The following is an 18,012-nucleotide window of genomic DNA, read 5'->3' on the forward strand; positions in this document are numbered from 1 at the left end:
ATACGTATCTCAAATGCAGTGGCGGCTACTGGTCTGTCAAATAGGGGAAGCTCATTTTCGGCCTACATCGTAAAATTGTCTATTTATTTATTCACAAGAATGTGCCTTATTGTCATAAGTAAGTCACAATGCAAACAATCGTAAAAAAAAAGCTTTAGTTTTATTATGCAAAATATGATGTATTTTTTCTTTTAGTCAGATGCTACTATATAGTATAAATATTTTGCAATTTAAATAAGGTTATTATGGAGATTTATTTATTTATTTATTTCTAAAGTATTTTAATAGAAATATAAGGTTTCATTATGTTATGTTAAAATTTTTCAAGATTACTATATATATATATATATATATATATATATATATATTAATTTATAGTCATCCTCCATGTTAATATTTAATGTAGTAATCTATATATATATATTGATTACTACATTAAATATTAACATGAATGAATGAATGAACGATCTAAAAAAAATATTAAACTCTGTAAAAGTGAAACAAGGAATGTGGTGTATAATTGTGTGAAATGTATGATGAAAATCAAGCAATTTCGCCAAGCAAATATAAAGAAATAGGTTGCAGCAGTTTTTATTTCGACTGAACTTGAGAAATCCACGATGGGACTGAGCGCGAATAGCTTCAGCGATTCCTTATAGTACAAAATCGCTGTCAGTCAAAAGGAGATGCAATCTTTCGACAGACCCTCCAATCATCATGCAGAAGCTCGGAGTCCAGGCCAGCCCACTCCTCATTTGCTCCTCATTCACCCCCAGAGACGCTGAGCGTCCGTGGGCGGGACATAATCGCAGCGTTTATCCAATGACCGTCTAGTTTCAAAGCACTGAAAAAAAACGTTCAAAGCAGCCGCATTGAAGTCAATGGACGCTGGGCTTCAACGGGGAAATGCACTGTGACGCTACGGGAATGTATGAGAAGAAAATCAAGTCAGCCGACCTGCTATATCTAACTGATTCTGAACGAACTCGTCTTTGAGATGAACGTTTTCTAACGCATTTTTAGTCAATAAAATGTTAATACAATAGTACATAATTTGACCATTAATTTTGTGACATTATAGGGGAAGCTGAGCTTCCCTTGCAGTCTTAAAGAAATCGCCACTGCTCAAATGTGATGCTGGAACATAAATTATAGCGACTGTTATTTTGAATTTTATATACAACACATTGCAGACCACTGTATGTGAAAAGTGTAAGTGCTCTATTACTCTAAGAATTGAGGACTGTAATTGAATTGGTCATTACTGAATGAACTAAAATTCTGCCTAAATTTTGCCCTGAATCATTATTATTTTTATTTTAATACCATTTAAAATAAGATAATAGCTTTAATAGCCAGATAAAATAGAAAATATAAATAGCTATGGTAAAATCATTCCGCTCGAAAACAAAATCCCTGACCTGACAGAACGTTGCTATGCAACACAAAAACTAGTTGTGCGGTGATATCAGTGTTGTTAAAACATGATTCAAACGCTGTATTGACCAATCAGAAAGTAGAACCGGAATATTCGTTTAGAACGTTGCTTAAAGTCGTCATAAAGTAACTAAATTGACCTAAAACTATACATTCTGTTTAAGTGCCTATTTTAATTTCAAAACAGCCCATTTTTAGCGTCTACTAGGGTTCATTAGCAGGTTCTCACAGAGCTGCTCTCAAAACTACTTATAGCGCCTATTTTCTTTCTCCCCCTGAGCGGAACGAGGCTGAGAGAGAGTTCAGTGTGTTTCTCGTCTCTTCGTTGACTTCGTGAGCGGGTTTTCATGTATTTGGTCGTTGCCGGACTCAGAGAGGTCGTAGGCACCATGACGTTGACTGTCCACTTAAGGCGCGCCGAAGGTTTATTCGCGCTTAAAATATCGATACAGTGATGTTCACGACACATGGCGCTGAACTGGTTTGGGCTTCCAGCGAGACCGAAATCGCTTTTCTCAATGGGACAACAGAGTTTTCCCCCACCGTAATAACCACAGCGGAGCCCACAAGTAATGAGTCGTGTGGAGAGCATCAGACTCTGGACTTGGACCTGACTAAGACTGTGATCATTGGGGTGATGCTCAGCACCATCACTGCGGTCACTGTAATGGGCAACACTTTGGTGGTGATTGCGGTGTGTGCCGTGAAGAAACTCAGACAGCCGTCAAACTATCTGCTAGTATCTCTGGCCATCGCTGATCTGTCGGTGGCAGTAGCCGTGATGCCCTTTGTCATAGTGACTGACCTAACAGGAGGCGTCTGGCTGTTTGGAGAGGTTTTCTGCAACATCTTTATTGGGATGGATGTCATGTGCTGTACAGCATCAATAATGACACTGTGTGTGATCAGTGTGGATAGGTAAGTTCATATTAAGACTTAAAGATTCTTTAAGACTTTGATTCTTTTAAGAGAAAGTGGGGTTCAAAAGGCTAGTGATTGTCCTTTGTGTTTTCTGCAATTTTAGATAAATATTTTGTTGACACATGTTATTGTCAAATTATATATTACACACCTTTATTATATATATATATATATATATATATATATATATATGTATCTATATCTATCTATCTATCTGTCCATCTACCTATATCTATATATATATATATATATATGTGTGTGTATAGATAGATAGATAGATATAATGCTGGTTGTAGCCATAAATAAAAAAATGTATCGATATTTGCACATTTTTACTTTAAAAAAAAAAAAAAAAAAATTCAGTATGATTTATAAGCCTTTTGAATTGGGACACACTAAAATGTCGTCATAATTCACATTATCCTTGTAATACCTATGTCATATCCATGTCATTATACAAATTTGTGTCCTGATATGTCACCAAAACATGCACACACACACACACACACACACACACACACATACACACACACATACTTATAATATATAAGATGGTTTGAAATTAATATTTATGGTTTGAGAATAATACATTTTTATATATAAAGTGCTGGTTGTAGTCAGAAATAATATTTATGATTTTGAAAATAATAAATAATATATACAAATGCATAAATTTTGTGTGTGTATATATATATATATATAAAACCTGCATTTTATATATACAAGTAATTTAATTGTATGTATATATATATATATATATATATGGATTGAAAATAATATTTATGAATTCTAGAATATAATTATATAATAAATAATATGTATATAAACTTAAAAAAAACAGCCTCAAGCTGACATTCATTAAAGAAAATAAAAGATAAACAATAATAAACAAACAAACAAACAAAAATTCAGATAAGTAATTATAATAAAAAATACCTAAAAATCTACTTTACCTAACCCTGGCCTTTATCTAAAAGCGACTCCAAAATAATATCTATCGATTTTTTTTTCAACACACATATCTAGAATATAATTATATAATAAATAATATGTATATAAACTTAAAAAAAAACAGCCTCAAGCTGACATTCATTAAAGAAAATAAAAGATAAACAATAATAAACAAACAAACAAACAAAAATTCAGATAAGTAATTATAATAAAAAATACCTAAAAATCTACTTTACCTAAACCTGGCTTTTTTTCTAAAAGCTACTCCAAAATAATATCTATCGATTTTTTTTTTAACACACATATCTAGAGAAAATAAGCATTTAATTGTATTTTTGACTCCACAGTTCACACCTTATAAAATATCAACAACTATTTACCGAAAAATTCCTTTGTAACTGAACCTACATGAGCTTCTAATCTGTTAAGGATTGCATATGTTTAGTCAAATTTTTTAATTAAGAAAAAACAACACAACAACACTAGAGTAAGCTTAAATAAATAAACTGAGCATTAAAAATGCTTCCATGTCATTTGAGGCTGGTTGAACTAGACTTTGAAGCTGCGTCCTGGTGTGTGTGCAATTTTGATGGTGCTCTTTGATAAAGTTCTGAGCTGGAACCCCAGGAGGTGAGTACTGCATGCTGAAACACCCCGCTTGGCCGTGGTAATTCGATTAAATAGTTAGGCGCTTTCACAAGTCTCAGTGATGAGCGCTGGCCCGACAACAACATGTATCCCCTGGCTTAAACCTAGGAATGTTTCTGCCATACATAGGACAGCACAAGCTGTAAATTTAGATGCATTTATTTGGAAAAATCTTGTCCTGATGTCCTCGTCTTTGTCCTTTATTTATTTATTTATTTGTAGGATATTAGCTGTTTTTTCAAACACTCTTCCTAACTGTCATGATCGAAACAGTATTATCCAGTGGCCTTTGAAAATATTTCGCGCCTACACTTTTAAAAATAAAGGTGCCTCACAATGCCAAAGAAGAACCTTTTTTGTGTAAATGGTTCCATAAAGAACCTTTAACATCGGAAGGTTCTCCAGATTATAAAAAGGTAAGAAAGAGATGGTTCTTTAAAGAACCTTTGACTGAATGGTTCTTTGTGGAACCAAAAATGGTTCATCTATGGCATGAACTTTTTAAAGCACCTTTATTTTTAAGAGTGTAATTGTAGGCTGGGAATTCCGTCTATTTTTAAAACAATCGTTTCATACGCTTTGTTTCGTAAATGACAAAGATTGCAAGGAAAACAGCTTTAGGCTTTGACTCACAGCCTTAAAGGTAAAGACTGTTTTACGAACCTTTAAAGTTAAACCGTGAATAGTACATGAAAGTGCTGAAGATAAATAATTCATGGATTATAGTTGGCTGTAGAAATATTCTCTTTTAAAAAGATTTGCAGCTTTCTGAAAAGTTTTCTCTACAACTATGAAGTCATCATTTAAAGCAGCTTTAGGTTTTCATTTAGAAGACAATGACAAAATACCAGCCACCAAGGTCTTAATGTAGGTGCTGGAGATTTTTTTTTTCCACTAAGGCTTTTCTTTTCAATAAAAGAGCTAGTTTTATTGTTCGCTAACAACCTTCAAACAATCAATATGAACTGCGGGATTCTGCGGCAATACGGTACATACATGTGATTATATGCTCTTCAAGTGTGTCTGACTGCACTGAAAAAAGTTTTACTTAGAAACCATTTTCTTTCAGAAAATCAGAGTGAATTTCACAAATAATTACAAAGAAATGGCAAGTGTTTTATTTACAACTTTTGTATTCTGTCCCCCCTTTCTTTAATGTGAAAGGGAAAAATACAACACATCCCCATGTACATTAGTGTAATTTATTATTATGAACAGATAAGACCTCTTAATAAAATACAAAAAGGGTTTGAAATTCAGTAGATGATAAAGTACAGTTCCCTAATGATGTCCCCCCAGAACATTTGTTTCCACCTTTGTTTTCGACTACTGCAATTCTCTTCAATTAATTAGCTTTGATATATCTGATAGTTCAAGAGTGCCTTTCATTACACATAATTGAACGCTGAGGTGCAAATATAATAATATGGATGTAAGCGACACCTATAACCCATAACAATCCTATTATATTAAGACCTTCAACTTTGCTTTGTTCTGCTTTTTTGCTTTTATCTGACCATCATGTCACAGAAACTCTGGGTTTATGCCAAAACTATATTTCAGTATTTCAGTGCATTCCAAACATGGGAGCTGCTTTAGAAGCGAGCATCCAAAATGTCATGGAATCTCATTTGGATTGCTACAGATGGCATACAAATATACTCAGAAGACTTTGCAGTCGATTTCGATAGAGTTTGATGCTAGCATGTTGCTAAGCTAACAGCACAATACTATTAAGCATTAAAAACTGTACTGATCATGTTAACTTAAAATAAACTATTTTTTTATTGATTAAAATTAAGCTAAAAAAAACTTAAACTCAAAAGAAATTAATGTTGAAACTGTATTGAAATAAATAGAAATATAAAAAACAAAAAAACTAATGCAAATGACAAAAGTACATAAAATTACTACAACTTAAATTAAACTGAAATTTAAAAATATGTAAATAAAAGCTAATTTAAAACATTAATAAAAAAAATACATCAATATATAAGTAATACTAAAAAAAACACTGAAATTTGGAAAAATCTTTTTAAGTACACTGAACTTGAATGGAATGAAATAGATTTTTATAATCAGTTCACACTGCGTGCCTTACTGATCAATTCAGATTTCCCCTCAGATCAGATTTTTTTTATATACCTGTTGACATGTTTTAAATGTGGCCAATATCAGATTCCCAGTGTGAACAGATTATTGTTCTGATCTGACCTGCATGTGCAAAAAACAATACAAACCGGGTTGCCAGATTCTCACAACAAAATCCACCCAACTGCTTCTCAAAACTAGTCTAAAACTAACCCAAATTCATTCCGGGGGGTAAAAGTAGTATTAGTGGTGTCGCTGAAAACGTGTTGTTGAAAAATTCTGCAGGAAAACTGTGGATTTGGCAACACTTGTGCAATAAGTTAAGTGAACTGTCAAGTTAACTTAAAGGAGAAGTCCACTTCCAGAACAAAAAATTACAGAAAATGTACTGACCCCCTTGTCATCCAAGATTTACATGTCTTTCTTTCTTCAGTCGTAAAGAAATTATGTTTTTTGTGGAAAACATTTCAGCATTTTTCTCCGTATAGTGGACTTCTATGGTGGCCTGAGTCTGAACTTCCAAAATGCAGTTTAAATGCAGCTTCAAACGATCCCAGATGTGGTTGTAAAAGATCCCAGCCGAGGAAGAAGGGTGTTATCTAGCGAAATGATTGGTTATTTTCATAAAAATAATACAATTTATATACTATTTAATGTCAAACACTCGTCTTGTCTTACTTGGCCTGAACTTTTTTTCTTGTTCGTGACAGTTAGGGTATGTCGAAAAACAACTTCAAAATTGCCCTCTATCACTGTTTTACCTTTTTTTAAGGGTGTTTGATCTTCTTTGCATGTTCACTTTGCAAAGACTGGGTCGGTACTTCTGCAGCGATGTAGGATGATTTTGAAAAGATTTTTGAAGTTGAGTGAGAAAATACGATTTGTTTTTTCAATATATACCCTAACTGTCTTGAGACAGAATACACAGAGTTCAGGCAGAGCAAGACAAGACGAGCACTTGAGATTAAAAAGTATTTAAATTGTATTTTTTTTTTAATGAAAATAACCGATCATTTCGGAAGATAAGACCCTTCTTCCTCAGCTGGGATCATTTACAACTGCATTTTGGAAGTTCAAACTCGGGGCACCATATCAGTCCATTATATGGAGAAAAATGCTGAAATGTTTTCCTCAAAAAACATAATTTCTTTACAACTGAAGAAAGAAAGACATTGACATCTTGCATGACAAGGGGGTGAGTACATTATCTGTAAACTTTTGCTCTGGAAGTGGACTTCTCCTTTAACTTTTTTTTAAAAATTATTATTTACTTAATAATTTTAAGGCAACGGGTTTCCTTAATTTTTTAGTTTAGTCAGCTGATCACTTTTTAGAGTGCAGAGGACATAAAGTAAGTACAGACGTGTTCCGGAGGTTAAATATAGCATTAGTGGGGTCGCTTCAACCCAAGGAGTTGAAAAACTTCCCACGGCAACAGTGAAAAAGTAGCCCAATTCCACAGGAAACCTGTGGATTTGGCAACACTTGTGCAGCTGTCATACAGAAGCAGACATGGAGGACATAAAGTAAGTGATTATGCATTAATTTATAGTGTGATGTGCCACAGAAGGCAGCAAAATTATGCGCAGGCAAAATGAAAAATAAAGACAAGGATGTGACAAAAGAGTTTATGATACGAGTTTATGATATGAAACTTTATGATACGAGCCCTCATGTTTTGCTTGTATATACAGTGCGCAAGTGTTGTCAAATCTACAGTTTCTCAGCAGAATTGGGTTATTTTTTCTTCTGCTTTATTTCTATATGGTTTGTGCTGTTCACTAGGTCTGTTAGATTCCGGAAATTTTGAGTCTGATTGCAATTCTTGGTTCTGGAATTGATGAGATGATAAAACAAAATAACCAGAACAACATCACTGATATAAGACCTAGTATCTGTCAATCAGATACTGTTCACACTGTCATGACTAAAACAGGTCACATGTGAGCAAAAAAATCATATTTGGGCCACATTTGCCTGTGGTACTAAATCCGATACAGGTCGGATGTTTCGCAATGCAACCACAGACTGGATCATATTAGAATTCATTCGACTTTTACATCACTCTAGATCCATATTCATCACGATTCTACACTGATGGGAGTCACTTCAAAGATTTTACATACCCAAAGTTATCAAAACAGCTGTGAACAGATGTGTCAGAACTCATAAGTATTACAGTGACAACTCTATATACAAGCAAACATGAGGGCTCATACTCTTGTCACATCCTGTCTTTATTTTTCATATTGCCTACGCATAATTTCGCTGCCATCAGCAGCAGATCACACTTTAAATAAATGCATAATGCTTCCGTGCTTACTACCATATGACAGCGCGCTGTCCAAGTGTTGCCAATTCCACAGTTTTCCCGCAGAATTGGGATACTTTTTCACTGTTGCCTCGGGTTGCCCAGACAGGGCAGTCCAGAACCAAGATCTGTTCACACTGGAAATCTGAATTTGGCCACATTTAAAACAACAATGTAAACAGCTATACAAAAAACAAATCGCAAAAATTGCAATTGAGCACTAAGGCTCGCAGTGTGTACGTAGCTGCAGTGGCATAAATCGGAATTGAAAAGATCAAATTCCATGTGGTTTGTGCAGTTCACACTGTCATGAGAAAAACAGATCTGAGACACATGTGAGCAAAAAATATCTGATTTGAACCATCTGCCTGCAGTGTGAACATAGCCTTTGTCTGCATTCTGGAATTGCCTTCTCTGTGATGGACACCTTTAATTGTGCTCAGAATTTGGCCTGCTTTTGAAAATTGTCTCAAAAAACAGCACAATTAGGTTTTTGAACAGTCTCTGAGTCAGAGTGCACTTATGATGCCTTAAAATACTACCTACGTAGGCGTCTCACTGGGTTTTGCAACTGAAATACTGTACTCACTCACTGGCAAAACTTCTTGCTGATCACACTCAGATTGAAACACATCCATTCATCAGTCTGACTGAATGAAAGCTTGTTAAACTTCCATTTAGCATTAGCTGCATTTGATTTATGTACTGTTTTATAGACTGAATAATAGCACGCAAAATATGTTTTCACTCAAACATTTTAGAACTAACAGTGTCTGTCCTTGTGGTCCCTTATAATCCCTTTTGCTTTCCATTGCTTATGGTTCTTGAATCATTTCTGACTCATTAAGAGTCTCAGTAACGTCCACTGATTGATCTTCCACAGCCAGCAGCTGTCTAATCCTGACAAGTGCCCCAGACTACATTGTTCATCTCCAATACCACTTATGAACCGAGTACTATTTCAATCCAGTTATTATTTCCTATTTTCTGAGAGGCTTGCGCAAGTGTTCTGTATTTCATCCGGTATGAGTAAGAGCAAACAGAAGTGTAGACAGTACTCAACATCAAAAGATGTCCAACCAGCTGATATCACAGCATATTATACCAAGAAGAGACTTTCAGACATCAGCGAATCATTTGGCCATATGTAGGGTTATTTGAACAAACCTTTTTTGAAAGTAAGTAATAACTGTATTTTTTTCTCATATGTATATATATATATATATATATATATATATATATTCAATTGGGTATATTTAAAAATCATTGTATTAAAATTGTCAAATAAATAAGGTAAAGAGAGCATTTTAGAAATGAATCTGAAATGCTTTCAAGGACCAGTGCTTTATTTGGAGTTTCTGTGTAGGTGTATGAAGGGTTTTAACTACCTTAAATGTCCGATCCAATAAGTGTGTCTCTAAGCCTTTCCTTGATCAGAGGAATTCTCAAGCGTGAAATGAAAGCTTTTATTTTTAGAGGTGGGCAGGGGAATAGAGACTTTCTGCTTTAGTAGGTAAAGAGAAGCCAATGTACCGTATGTTACATTCAAAATTTAGATCCATAGAACCTCAGTTATACTGAAGTATTTTGAAATGCTCACTGCACTGAAACAGATTTTGACGAATGCTGAAGAGAGTGTCATTTTTTTTTCACTTCACAGATTCAAACTCACATCACCCACATGAGCACCAAGGCTCAATGTGTTGGATCGTAATGACTAGTAAGCCACAGCTCCAATTACAGAATGTAAACTCCAGAGAGTCTCGACAATAATGATGTGGATAATGAGATTAGATCATTTGTAACAGAGGATATATTCCTTCTTGGTAATCCAAACATTACGAATTCATAATGGGGAACATTATGAGAGTTCTTTTTGAAAGCTTTTGAAGCCATCCAGAGTGAATACGCTAATGCTGTCTGAAATTTCAGACAAAGCCATCATATTGAACATCGCAATCCAAGTTTAATTTGCAGAGAAATTGAACTTTTTTACTGCTGACATTGAGTGAGTTTATAAGAAATTACCAAAGGCACTCTTTAAAAAAAGGTTTCAAAAGGGTGTTTTTGCAGTGATGCCATAGAAGAACCATTTTTGGTTCTCCAAAGAACCTTTCAGTGAACAGTTCCTAAAGAACCCTTTTGAAGAACATTTTAAAAATGTTTTACCTTTTTTCGACTATAATAAACCTTTTTTGCATTTGAAGGGTTCCATGGATGTTCAAGGTTCTTCAAAGAACAATTGATGCCAATAAAGAACCTTTATTTGAAGAGTGTGTGAATGAAATACCAATCAATCAAATATGGTTCTATGTAAATGAATCTATTGGCGCTTCTGTAATTGCATACTTTTCATGTAGGTACTACTTTTGATGAGGAACAAACTTTGTGACCATGTTTTGTGGTTCTCGAGGTCAACTCTCCTACAAAGTTTAGCCCCAAGCTTGATCAAACTTAGCCACTTTCTAGTAATCCCCAAGATCCTGAATAGCTTGTGCAGGTGTGTTTGATTAGGGTTGCAGCTAAACTCCGCAGGAGTTCACGAATCAGTCTGAATAAACAATATAATGGTGTTAATCGGAAGACCAATAAAAAAGTAGGTAAACAGCTCACACTTAGATATAACCACTTTGTTACATCAAAATTGGACTTAAAACTTTATACGATTAAAAGAGCATGAAAATCTGACTAAATCTCCTATGACAACTTGCGGTGTTTTCATTGAGACCGAGAAAAGAACAAAACACTGCAGACAACAGGCTAGAGGCTAATTTAGTACGTTCCTGCGCTGCGAACATGCCAAAAACCGGAAACTTCCACCAATAGTTCTAGAAACTATGAAAAAGTTCTTGGCATCACTGCAAAAACTCCCTTTTGGAACCTTTTTAAGAGTGTTGTTCAAAAATCTTTTTGGGCAGAAAAATATCTACTTTAGTTGGCGCCGGCAACCTCGTGGTTAACGCGTCAACATATACAGCGCAACTGTGCTCACGGCGACCCGAGTTCGATTCCCGTCTAGAGGTCCTATGCTGATCCCACTCCCTTTTCTCTACCCAGTACTTTCCTGTCATCTCTCCACTGTCCTGTCAGAATAATAAAGGAACAAAAAGCCCAAAAATATAACTTAAAAGAAAAATATCTACTTTTGTGGACTGAGATTAGTTGGATAATCTGATGGAGATTCAGCTGTGAACGCGATGTCTTTTCCACTCAGGTTGTTGGTGAAATTCAGGTCAGTAGGGATTTCTCGGGTCTGCTGCTTTTGAGGTATTTTGAGCCATATCTGGCATATTACGGGGTACTGCGGATGCAAGACCTTTGGGTTCACTTGTTTTGAGGAATGCAGTTCCATGCTAAAACACTTTTTAGTTTGAAGTTACCTTATTAACCGCGTTATCCTCTGTTTCCGCAGGTACCTTGGAATAACTCGGCCTTTGACCTATCCAGCAAGACAGAACGGACAGCTGATGGCCAAGATGATAGTCGGCGTCTGGTTGGTATCGGCATCCATCACTCTGCCGCCGTTCTGCGGCTGGGCTCAGAACGTCAACACTGCGGGAGTGTGCCTAATCAGCCAGGATGTCGGCTACACCCTCTACTCCACCGCTGTGGCCTTCTACATCCCAATGGTGGTCATGCTTTTCATGTATTACAAGATTTTCAAAGCTGCCCGCAAAAGTGGGGCCAAACACCACTTCACTGCACTTCCCCCAATTCAAATGGCCTGTCCCGAACCAGCTTTGGCCACCGTAGAGGGGCTCTGCATGCATGGGATGAAGAACGGCACAGCTCCCGAAGAGTTTTCCACCCTCTCCTGCCTGTTGAACCGCGAACGGCGGAGCGCCTCGATTTTCAGGCGCGAGCAAAAGGCGGCCACCACCCTCGGGGTGATCATGGGAGTTTTTTCATTCTGTTGGCTGCCATTTTTTCTCTTCACCACAGCGCGGCCGTTCATCTGCGGGCTGCTCTGCAATTGTGCCCCCGTCTGGCTAGAGCGGGTACTGCTGTGGTTGGGCTACACCAACTCGCTCATGAACCCTTTCATCTACGCCTTCTTCAACCGAGACCTACGTTCAACTTATAAAGACCTGCTACGCTGCCGATATCGAAACATTAATCGGCGACTCTCGGCTATGGGAGTACACGAGGCTCTAAAACTCTGACTGCTCACAATCTGTTTATACGATGGGATGGTGCAAAATATATCTTTTTGACTCTTCTACAAGTTAATCATCACAGGAGGGAATTCACTGCGAATTCTGATTCACCATAACATTCAGAGATTGTAAAGTTTCCAACTTAGGTTCACTGGAAAAATGTCCCTCTATACACTTGTCAAAGTCCAAAAACATGTCCATAGTTACAATTACCTGCAGTTTTCAGCTAAGATGTGGTAAAATATCAATAAACTTCAATCATTTTCACACAAATGATGATTATAGGGCAGATCACTGAATAATAAAAACTTATTTTTACACAGCTCTATGTGTATAGCTGTTCTGGTAAACTTGCTTGGTAGCGCACCTGGTACATACACAAATCATGATAAAAGAGCTCAAATATTTGTAGAAAGTGAGCTAAACTGGCATGTTTACTTTATCCCACATTTCTTTTTGCTAACAAGATAAGTAAAGGACATTGTTTCCAATGAGAATGGGTTGGAAGTTTTATGAACCTACATTCAAAGTCTTTTTTTTATTTTATACAATGTACTTTTCACTGTTCACTCTGTACATTTCCAGCTTTTGTGCTACATAGCAAGTCTGTCCAACCTTCTGTGATGCTATCAGCAGTGGTTTTCATGTGGAGGTGAAAGCATAATGCTTGCACTGAGTCATGCTCTGAAGCCTTTACTCTCATAGCGAGAGTAAAACGGCCTTAATGTCTGTTGTGCTTGTGTATAGACTTGAATTGTACATGATGAAATGAGTGGCAAAACATAATATGGCCTTTCATTTTTTTTTAAACAATACAGCTATGAATCCACATAGAATATCTTAAAGAAACAGTTTATTCATGTTTGAATAAAACAAGATGATGGAGGTGAGTTTTGGCAATTGCTATGTCAGAATTTGATGCGTTGCTTCAGGTACTGTGTAAATCTGCATGAAAGTCTATTACTTTATTAACCCTTCAAAGGTGTCATGACTTTTTTTTGTAAATTATATACATAGATATTAGGCTTGTTTCACACTGCCTTATTGTTTGTTTTAGAACTACACTTTAAAAGTATACAAATGTTGTCGTCTGTGTTTTAGTATGTTTTCTGTAATGTAATCTGAACTATGAAAGCCACTGAAGGGTTTCAAGAACTTTGTAGAAAGTATATACATATATACCAACAACATATTGTCAGCGAACTTGTATCAGTATTCTGCTTGTACATGCTGTGCAGTCAGTGTTTGTTTTGGAAGATGGTGTACAAAACTAGCTGTCTCAATACTCATGTTTTCTTAATAAACATTACCCTAATAAATATTCGATTGCACATGTATTTCATTAGCATGCTCTCAGAAGCCCAAGTGTCTTGTTTACCATATGGCATAGGTCTTGAATATGATTAGAACTAATGTGTTTACTTCACCTCTCAAGTCAGCGTTTTAAATCTGACTAAAGGTGAAAATGGCTGAAATGCAAAATAAATACTTATTTTATATAAAGTAATAATAAAAAGTAACAAATTAGACATTAAATAAAAACATAAAAAGAAACATACACATCAAATAAAAATGTAATTAAACATTAAATTGTAACAAGTTATTTGAACTTGAATGATACAGTTAATTTACATGCTAATTCTTGTTTTTCTCAAATTTAATACTCTTGTGTTTTTACTGGATTCACACTAGAATGCAAAACGAGATTTCTTATGACAATGGCTTGTTTTTTTTTTTTGTACTATAAGAGCATTTTCCCTGTGCTAACACACTAGAAAAACTGCTAAGCAACACCATTACATTGAAACGGCATGTTTTGCACAGGCAAAAAATAAAAAAAGTGCAGTGTGCTGTAAGCTTTTCATTCTCCTGCCTTTCAGCAAAAGAAATCCTACTTTACCTTGATGGTAAATGTAAGTTTGCAGTTTGTATGTTATGCAACAACAAAAGTGTGTAGGCTACAGAAATGACAAGAAACATTTTTCTGATGAGTTATCAGCAACATGCAGTGCACCCAGCGAAGTCCAGCTTATGAAACAAGTGACACATATGAGCTGGATATTTCAGTGAATCAAATCATACACCATGACAAATGATGCAGCCTTATTCCCAAAACAAATGACTCCTATGAACCAGTTCTATTTAGTGAATTAAGAACATACAACGCGACCAGACTAATCTGCATTTCAGAAACAAATGAATCTTATGAACCAGTTCTATTTAGTGAATCATGAACATACAACGCTACCATACTAACCCACATTTTAGAATCAAAGGACTCTTATGAATCTGGTTCTTTAAAGTAAATCAGTAACATTTAATGCGACAGATGCAGTCTGATTCCCAACTGATTCCCAAGACTCTTATGAACCAGTTCTGTTTTAATGAATTGAATTAATTTAATTTATTTAATGAATTCCGAACATAAAACTCAACAAGATTAACCAGCATTTCAGAAACAAATTACTCTTATGATCTGGTTCTTTTTAGAGAATTAAAGGGGTCATCGGATGCTAAGTTCACTTTTTCATGTTGTTTGAACATTAATGTGTGTTGGCAGTGTATGTACAAATCTACCCTATAATGATAAAAATCCATGCAGTGGTTTTTAATTAATCTGTAAAAATAATATCCCCTTTTTCAAATCGAGCCGTTCTCAGATGCCTGTCGGTGTGACGTCACACCCACAGATGCCGCGTCCACAATAGTTGATTGACATGAGCTCTTACCTTAGACCAGCTGTCACAGTCCAGTAACTTTCCATGTTTTGATGCCAGAGCAGGGATGTAAGTTAGACAAGAATATCTCAAATTGAGCGATTGAGGTGTTGTGTTGCTGGATGTAATAATGAACATAGTGGTCGTCATTTACTCCCGACATCTGAGCCACTGATCTACATATATCTGTCTATGTTCGCGCGAATCATTCATGATCCAGCTTCACTTACAGCAGAAGTGAGTATAAGCGTTTTTTATGAATCTTTGCGGTCGCCTTTCCTTATAACGTGGTAGTTAGGAAGTTTAGCGGCTAAATGCAGCTAATGTAAACAAGACCGTCTTTCCACAGAGAGAAGAGAGGGGCGGGGTGAGCAGAGCTCATTTGCATTTAAAGGAACAACCCCTTAAAATGAGATGATTTTTGCAGAGCTGATTTTGGCAAGGTAAAAAGGCTGTTGTTTTACAAAACCATTGAGAATTTTTAATCAAAGTATATTAGAGACTTTTCATTAAGACCCTAAAGAATCATATCAACTTGTGGAAAATGGGCATCCGATGACCCCTTTAATAACATTCTACACGATAGATGCAGTCTGATTCCCAGAAAAAACAAATAACTCTTAAGAACCAGTTCTAGTGAATTAAGAATATGCAACAAGACCAGACTAACCTGCATTTTTGAAACAAATGACTCTCATAAACCTTTTTTTTTAGAGAATCAATAACTTTCAAGGCAACAGATGCAGTCTAATTGCTCTTTTTAATGAATTACGAACATACAACTCGACAAGATTAACCCGCATTTCAGAAATAAATTACTCTTATGATCAATTTCTTTTTAGTGAAACAGCAAGATTTAACACGATAGATGCAGTTTGACTTTGATGCAGTTCTATTTAATGAATAACGAACGTACAACGCGACTACACTAACATGCATTTCAGAAACAAATGACTCTTATGATTCGGTTCTTTTTAGTGAATCAATATCATTCAACATTATAGGTGTGGTCTGATTCCTGAAAACAAACGACTCTTACGAACCAGTTCTATTTAATGAATAACGAATGTACAACGCGACTAGACTAACATGCATTTCAGAAAAAAATGACTCTTATGATCTGGTTCTTTTTAGTGAATCAGTAGCATTCAATGCAACTGCTGCAGTCTGATTCCTCAAAACAAATAACTGTTATGAACCAGTTTTATTTAGTGAATAACGAACGTACAACGCAACTACACTAACATGCATTTCAGAAACAAATGACTCTCATGATCCGGTTCTTTTCAGTGAATCAGTAGCATTCAATGCGATTGGTGCAGTCTGATTCATCAAAACAAATAACACCTATGAACCAGTTCTATTTAATGAATAACGAACGTACAACACGACTAGACTAACATGGATTTAGCAAACAAATGACTCTTATGATCCGGTACTTTTTAGTGAATCAGTAGCATTCAATGCGATTGGTGCAGTCTGATTCCTCAAAACAAATGAATCTTATGAACCAGTTCTATTTAACGAATTAAGAAACATAGGACGCGACCAGACTGACCCACATTTCAAAAACAAACGACTCATGAACTCATGACTCAAACAATGACTTATGAACCGGTTCTTTTTAGTGAATCAATGACATTCAACGCAACCAGTGTAGCCCGATTCCAGAAACAAATGACTCTTAAGATCCATTTTTAAAGTAAATTAGCTTGATTCCTGATACAATTTTCTCTAATCAAACAACCAAACACTACCCTGTACAGCATTAGCAGTAAGAGACTTCATTTCATACGAAAGCAAAACAGACACTATAATGGAAATATAGGCCTACCCAAATGAATTGGAATCAAATGGAAATGAATCGTTTTGAGAACTTAGGAATCAAACTGATACTGGGACCTATTAGGTAGCTCTACTTCCTACTTTTTTCTAAGGAAAGTTGGACATGGTAAATGATAAATGCTAATAAGTGTAGAGCCTCTGCACGCAAGTAAACTACTGTTTTCCCAGCTGTGCAGAGCATGCAGATGAAACATCACAGCTGCATCACAGAGACTCTGATGAACCACACCACACAAACATCTAATGGAGGTGTGATGAACCTGCAAGATGCATCATTTAGCACTAAGGAAATAGTGCAAGTCTGCTGCTCAGAATCATCACACAACTTTTTTGAGTGCTGCTCAAGGCCTTCTGCACACTTACACTTGTGTACTGAAATGTAAGCTCTGAATTAAAACTTCTCACTTGAGGGTTTGCCATCTGCCCTGGTTTCTCCAGCATAACTTCATTGAAGTGACGGCTTCTACCATCTGCATTTCCCCCATATCCCCCTCCTGGAGGATAAAGACACTATGAACTTTACTTAACCTTAATATGACAAAGTTTATGTGGTTTTGGTGCATTAATGCTTTGCGACATTCAAAAGCTAGCAAGGCGAGATAATATATAAGACTTATCTGTTTTTGCTCCATCATCAAGTTCAGTATCACAGGAAATAAAAAATGAGGCGATCTGATGATGATGATATTTCAACAGTGTTTCAACACGTAAGTGAACCGTGAGTAGAATGAATAAGGCAACACAAAGCTGTAAACTGTATTTAAATTAAAATAAATATACATTTTTGAGCACTTGAATTTAACTTATTTTATTTTTATTTTAATAATTTATTTTCATTTAAAATAAATTAACATTTTATGTCTACTTGACTGCTGTAGGCAAATTAATTTTTTATTTAGTTTTAATGTGTATTTTAATTTATTGTATTTTTAAT

General features: G+C 35.7%; 1 protein-coding gene across 1 annotated transcript; it reads left to right on the forward strand.

Annotated features, from left to right (window-relative positions):
* Positions 1-1,733: 1,733 nt before the first annotated feature.
* On the forward strand, positions 1,734-13,789 carry LOC127171644 (5-hydroxytryptamine receptor 7). The gene is made up of 2 exons (XM_051120410.1): positions 1,734-2,355; positions 11,772-13,789. Exons 1-2 carry the CDS (start codon positions 1,892-1,894, stop codon positions 12,520-12,522), a joined length of 1,215 nt encoding a protein of 404 aa, XP_050976367.1. The 5' UTR covers positions 1,734-1,891; the 3' UTR covers positions 12,523-13,789.
* Positions 13,790-18,012: the final 4,223 nt, after the last annotated feature.

Source organism: Labeo rohita, chromosome 10 (genome assembly GCF_022985175.1).
Source record: "Labeo rohita strain BAU-BD-2019 chromosome 10, IGBB_LRoh.1.0, whole genome shotgun sequence".
Taxonomy (NCBI): domain Eukaryota; kingdom Metazoa; phylum Chordata; class Actinopteri; order Cypriniformes; family Cyprinidae; genus Labeo; species Labeo rohita.

Coding starts and splice junctions, on each gene's coding strand:
- LOC127171644 (XM_051120410.1), top strand. CDS start 1,892: ATGTTCACGACACATGGCGCTGAACTGGTTTGGGCTTCCAGCGAGACC. Junction 2,356..11,771: donor TGTGTGATCAGTGTGGATAG/GTAAGTTCATAT, acceptor CTGTTTCCGCAG/GTACCTTGGAATAACTCGGC.